Consider the following 6,590-nt stretch of genomic DNA (forward strand, 5'->3'; position numbering starts at 1 on the left):
TTAGTTATGACTTTGAATCTACTCTCTTTTTGGTTGATATCGATTATGGATTTGTGCTTTTGATTCTACTTGGATTTGGATTCATTGTTTCGAATTTTTTGTTTAGTTTATTTAGATGTGTTTAATTCAGTTCAGAGTTTGATTGTTTTTTATCCCAGTTGTGGTGAAACGTTTCTTTTTTTAGATAGATTTTGTGGTGATAGATGATGGTTATGGGATAGTTAGAGAGTTAGATTTGTTGCTGTGGCTTATTTTTCTGTTCAATTTATGTCTTGCAATAGTGATAATGTTATTAGATCCTGACTGCTATAGCAATAGAGGTGTGATGTGAGTGGTTGACACCTGAGAAATTAATTGTTTTGTTTTGGATTTTCTGTTTACAGGGACGTCCAAAAGGTGTTACACCAAAGTACAGTTTGAAGCCGCTTGTGCCAAGACTTACTGAACTTCTTGGAGTTGATGTGAGCCTTCTACCACGACACTTACTGATTTTGTTTGTTTCAGCAGATGCATCCATTTTGCTGGATGTAATATTTTATTTAATCATGATGTCATTTTTATTGATTATATGTAGGTCAAGATGGCAAATGACTCTATTGGGGAGGAAGTTGAGAAATTAGTTGCCAGTCTTCCAGAAGGTGGTGTGTTGCTGCTAGAGAATGTTAGGTTCTACAAGGAGGAAGAGAAGAATGACCCTGAGTATGCAAAGAAGCTAGCTGGTCTTGCTGATCTCTACGTCAATGATGCTTTCGGCACCGCTCACAGAGCTCATGCTTCGACTGAAGGAGTTGCTAAGTACTTGAAACCTGCTGTTGCTGGATTCCTCATGCAGAAGGTAAGTATTATGGAAAATTGGTTAGTTCTATTATTATGTGTTCGATAAGTTAATCAGGTTGATTGCTCTGTAATTTGTTTTGTTGTTTAATGGTTTCAGGAACTTGACTACCTTGTTGGGGCTGTGTCGAACCCCAAGAAGCCGTTTGCTGCCATTGTTGGTGGATCAAAGGTTTCAACCAAGATTGGAGTCATTGAGTCCTTGTTGGAGAAGGTCGACCTTCTCTTGCTCGGTGGAGGAATGATCTTCACTTTCTACAAGGCTCAGGGTCACAAAGTTGGTTCATCTCTTGTGGAGGAAGACAAGCTTGATCTTGCAACCTCACTCTTTGAGAAGGCCAAGGCTAAGGGGGTTTCCCTATTGCTTCCGACTGATGTAGTTATAGCAGATAAGTTTGCTGCTGATGCTAACAGCAAGGTACTAGGTTTTTCGTTGAGGGTTGGGGTTGCTAGTGGTTATCATTCCCTTTTTGTTGCTATTAAGATTTCTGTTGATAAAGTCAGTTTATCTATCAAATAAATACAATTTATCTGATTTAGTGTGTGTATATTTTTGCAGACTGTGCCAGCATCAGGTATTCCAGACGGATGGATGGGGTTGGATATTGGACCTGATTCCATCAAAACATTCAACGAAGCATTGGACAAGACTAAGACAATCATCTGGAATGGACCAATGGGTGTTTTTGAGTTCGAGAAGTTTGCAGCAGGAACAGAGGTATGAATAGGGTTTAAAATACACACATCTTTAATTCTTTTTCTTGTCAGCTTGGTTCCTTCACCTTGTGCCTGTTATACTCTTTCGTTATGAATATTGGCTTAGGTGTGTTTAGTTCCTTAGTGTTGTGGTTTTAGTTCTTTCTAAGACTTTCCTCTTTGGTGTTTGTCTTTCTTTTGTCCTTTAAAAAGTTTCTGTTTTCAGGCATGTTAAATTTTATCCATGTTAAAACTCAATTCTGTTTTGGTAAATATTGCAAGAATCTTCTTAATACTGGCTATGCTTGCTTTGATAGAAGACAAGGGAGTGGAGTGGAATTGAGCCAAATTGGATTAGAAGGAACAAAACAAAAGGGCTTATTGGAATAGCTTGGAATTTATTCCATTTATAAACAACTCAATTCTGTCATAAAGTTACCAATCCGTACAATGGAACTATGGAAGCTCGTATAATTCCTTTGTACCCTCCACCACTCAACCTCAAACCTACCTATCCGAACATAGTCTAAATAAATGGCAGGGACCAAAATCCCACTAGGTTAAAAAAAATAGAGGGATCAAACAAAAAAAAGTTGAGACAATCAAAACAACTCATTTTTATATTTAAGCCTTGATGTATGATAGCGGTAGTTGCTGATGACTATTCTCTTTTTACAGGCTGTTGCCAAGAAACTTGCAGATCTGAGCGGCAAGGGTGTGACAACTATTATTGGAGGTGGCGATTCAGTTGCGGCTGTGGAGAAGGTTGGCCTTGCAGACAAGATGAGCCACATTTCAACTGGTGGTGGTGCCAGCTTAGAGCTTCTTGAGGGGAAGCAGCTCCCTGGAGTCCTAGCCCTTGATGATGCTTGAGCAATAAGAAAGTGAGAAGATAAATGAAAGAGAGAGAAGAAAACCGCTTGTGTATTTTGTTCATTTTTATCATGACGATGGTTGGGTTTCGACCATGAAATGGATTTGAGGGTACATTAGAGTTGCTCTTGTAGAGGCTGATATAGGATAGATTTTCCAGAAATAAGAGAGGTTTTTGTGGCATCCATAGTGGATGCATTGAGACCGTTCTTAATTGGTTCCTGGAACAATGTTCCATGTCCAAAGTAGGTGTTTGCTATATTAATTATTTGTGTTCCTTTGGTGTTCATACGGCTACTTTTGGTCACACGCCAAACTCTCGCACATTCCACACACACACTAACCTAGCAGCTCCACTAGGTTCGATTGAGGCAAACATCTTTGCCACTACATCAGATGCCTGGCCACTGTTTGCCCTTTTCAGATAGTAATGTTTTTTTTTTTTTGGACATGGCCTATGGCCAACAGAAATGACCCAGCCCATACAANCTTTTTGTAAGGCGGGCTCGGGACCAGACAATACAAACCCTTCCTGCTCCTGTCTATATCTTCGTATTTATTTAAGATTTTTACAGCTATTCCTGCATATGTAATAAAAATAATTTTTTAATGACGTTTTAGTTTTAAAAGACAGCCTTTTATCGTCAGCTATAGCTATAAAAACCCATGCATAGCTATCTTCTTCTCCTTGACCTTCGACCAAAGATCTTCCAAAGCTTTGAGCCTATTGTTGCATGTGGACGAAAACGAGCTCCCAAATCCTTATTAGTGGCTTCAATCGGATTTTGCAGGTGCTGAGTTCACAAGGTTGTTGAAGCTGCGTCTCTGCTGCTTTGAGAAGGCTGCCCTTCGTCTTCCATAGTGGCCATTTGTGCTTTGCCTGGCTTGATGCTTCCTTGCTCCAAAGCGTAAGTGGTTCCGTTCTCCCTGGGGTGCTCTGCCCATTTCTCTAAAAAAAGTCCTACTCTTGCCCTGTGGTGACTCATGTCTTCACCTCCCGTGGCACCTCCCAAGTTGCATTGAGGCTGCCAGCAACTTCTACCAAGGGCCATTCTCCCTGTCTCTGTTAGTTCGTTGTAGTTTTCGGTTTCTGACCCAATCAATCCAAATGCTCGAGTATGATCATTCACTCCAGCTTCTTTACTCTCCCCTGGTTCAACACCCATTGTCGCAGGTAAAATCTCTTCTCTGTGTTGTCTTTGATGGCTTGCTGAAACTGGAACAAAATTGGTGTGATTTTGTATATTTTGCTCCTACTGAAGTATTGCGAACACTGCTTCTGTTCTGATTGTATTCTTAATTTGATCAGGTGGATTGACTATCCACTGCCTCTGTAATCCATTTTTCGATGCCAACGCTGCCAGTTGGTGAGCTAAGTTGTTTTCGTCTCTTGGAGTCCAGGTAACTCCCACATCTGGAGCCTCATTCAGCAGATGGAGAATGTCTCTGATGATTGCGTCTGCCTTTGTCAAAGATGTTTTTGCCTTAATTGCTTGAACCAGAGGTAAGCAATCTGTTTCTATTATGCATTTTTCTAACTGAAGATTTTTAATAAGAATGAGTGCTTCTCTGTATGCTTGAGCTTCTGCTGCTAAATATGATGTTGACTTGAAAGTTGTTATTAACCCTGAGACAATTTTTTCTCGCTAGTCCCTGGCTATCACTGCTGAAGCTGCCATGCCTGTTTTCCTGTGAAAAGTCGCATCAGTGTTCACCTTTAACGAATCCTTGGGCGGATGCCTCTAGGTAACTTTCTTCTTCTCTGTGCTCCTGTCTCCTCCTAATCTGTTTTCATTGTTAATTTCTCAATTGCATTATAAAACTCTGCTGCTAGATATTCTGAAGTAAATATTACTTTTTCTGGTTTGACTTGTGATTGTTGAAATATGTGTTGGTTTCTCTCTTTCCATATGCACCAACACACACATCCCAATTTGCATAAAAAAATTTTCTGGTCATTTCCAATCTCTCTCTTGATCTTTTCAATTGTGTCTATCACCCAACTCCCAAAAGATGTCACATTATGAACCGTAGGCAAAACTTGTAAGCTAGATCTGAATCACACAGCTCTAGTCCATGGGCATAACAATAATGCATGTTCAACAGTTTCGTTCGCTTGCTGGCATATACTGCATAACGATTATTTTGATATTTTCCTATGATACAAGCTAGCATTCACTGGCAGAATTCTGTGCATTGCTTTCCATAAGAACATTCTTACCTTTTGTGGTACCGGTAGCCTCCAAATTGTCTCCCAAACCTTCCGCAGATTCTGACTTGTTGATCTTTGCTTAGTTTGTTCTCCTCTATGGCATCTTTTTCTTCCTTCGCGTTGTGGTAGCCTGTTCTAACTGAGTACTCTCCATCGCTCCTATACGGCCAGACAAAATGATCCCTTCTGTTGATTAGACTAATTGGTGTTTTGATTATTAACTCAGCTATGTTGTCAGGAAAGAAATCCCGAACTTTATATGCATCCCATCCATCTCCTTCTTTTATCAACTCACTCACTTTTCGAAGTTGGCAATCCACACACCTTCCCAGTTTTTCTTTTCCTGTCACCCAGTTATCTTTCCAAATATCTATTTTAGCTCCACTTCCTACACTCCACCAGCCCTTTCTTTTGAGAAAATTTCTTTCTTCTAACATGCTCTTCCATATCCATGATGCGTTTCTTCCTTCTTCTGCCTCCCATAGATTGCAATTAGGATAATAAATGGCCTTTAAAATCCGAGCCCATATAGCATCCTCCTCTTTTAGCAGCCTCCATACTTGTTTTGCCGTTTTGCCAAGAGTGCTATATTTTGACATTCTAAGTCTTTAAATCCCAAATCTCCATTCTTTTTACTCTTTGTCATTTTTGTCCAACTCTTCCAATGAATGTTTCTTTCCTTTTCATTATTCGACCACCAAAATCTGGCTATTGCTGCTTTGATTCTTTTGCAGAAGGATCTTGGAAATTTAATGACATTCATAGCATAGATTGGAATTGCCTATATCACCGCTTTTATCAAGATCTCCTTACCAGCTTGGTTTAATAATTTTTCTTTCCATCCTTGTATTTTATCTAGTATTTTCTCCTCTATCCATTTCAATGCTTTATTTTTGATCTTCCCCATCTCGTTGGTAGACCTAGATATCTTTCGGGGTCTTCCCATGACGCCATGCCCGTGATCTCTTCTATGTTCATCCTACTCTGGATAGGTATCTGACTTCCAAAAATTAGCCCGGACTTCTCTGTGTTGATTCTTTGTCCAGATGCCTCCGTATATTTATTTATAATCTGAATGAGTTGATAGATCTCATCTTCTTGCGCCCTTGTAAAAATGATACAATCATCAGCAAATAGAAGATGAGTGATAGGCGGTGCTGTGGGAGCTAATCTAATTCCTGAAATTAGATTATCTCTCGCAGCCTTTTCCATGAGTATAGTAAAGCTTTCAGCAGCCAAAATAAAGAGATAGGGTGATAGAGGATCTCCCTGTCTAAGCCCTCTTTGAGGACCGATTCTTTTGGAAAATTTTTCATTTATCTTGAACCTATAACTAGCACTCTTCACGCAGTTCATCGTCAACTTAACCCACTCGTTACAAAAACCGAAAGCTTCCAGGACTCTTTCCAAAAAATCTCATTCTAATCTGTCATATGCCTTATTCATATCTAATTTGATGCCTAAATCTTTGCTTCCAAGATTTCCTTTTTTTCTCAATTTGTGAAAAGTTTCTTGAACCATAATTATATTATCCTGTTGATGAGCGGATATTTTATACGCTTTTTGGGGGTAATTTCATGTAGATTTTAGTATGTTTTAATTAGTTTTTAATAGAATATCATTAGTTTTTAGGCAAAAATCATATTTCTGGACTTTACTATGAGTTTGTGTGTTTTCCTGTGATTTCAGGTAATTTCTGGCTGAAATTGAGGGAGCTGAGCAAAAATCTGAGTTAGGCTGAAAAAGGACTGCTGATGTTGTTGGATCCTGACCTCCCTGCACTCGGAATGGATTTTTTAGAGCTACAGGAGTCCAATTGGCGCGCTCTCAACGGCGTTGGAAAGTAGACATCCAGGGCTTTCCAGCAATATATAATAGTCCATACTTTGCGCGTAGATAGACGACGTAACTTGGCGTTGAACGCCAAGTACATGCTGCTGTCTGGAGTTAAACGCCAGAAACACGTCATGATCCG

The 6,590-nt window shown here is 39.6% G+C and overlaps 1 protein-coding gene and 1 long non-coding RNA gene across 2 annotated transcripts; both read left to right on the forward strand.

Moving 5' to 3' along the window:
• Window positions 1-383: 383 nt before the first annotated feature.
• LOC107472154 (phosphoglycerate kinase, cytosolic) lies at window positions 384-2,692 on the forward strand (the record flags this gene model as incomplete). The annotated part of the gene is given in 5 exon segments (XM_016091703.1): window positions 384-461; window positions 575-835; window positions 935-1,252; window positions 1,394-1,552; window positions 2,209-2,692. Coding segments are annotated over 5 exon segments (1,011 nt in total), but the record flags the coding sequence as incomplete, so codon positions are not given.
• Window positions 2,693-2,898: 206 nt separating this feature from the next.
• Window positions 2,899-6,584, forward strand: LOC127740639 (uncharacterized). The gene is made up of 4 exons (XR_008001323.1): window positions 2,899-3,577; window positions 3,713-3,907; window positions 4,054-4,149; window positions 6,305-6,584. It is a non-coding gene; the product is annotated as an uncharacterized LOC127740639 (long non-coding RNA).
• Window positions 6,585-6,590: the final 6 nt, after the last annotated feature.

This window comes from Arachis duranensis, chromosome 7, assembly GCF_000817695.3.
Source record: "Arachis duranensis cultivar V14167 chromosome 7, aradu.V14167.gnm2.J7QH, whole genome shotgun sequence".
Classification (NCBI taxonomy): Eukaryota; Viridiplantae; Streptophyta; class Magnoliopsida; order Fabales; family Fabaceae; genus Arachis; species Arachis duranensis.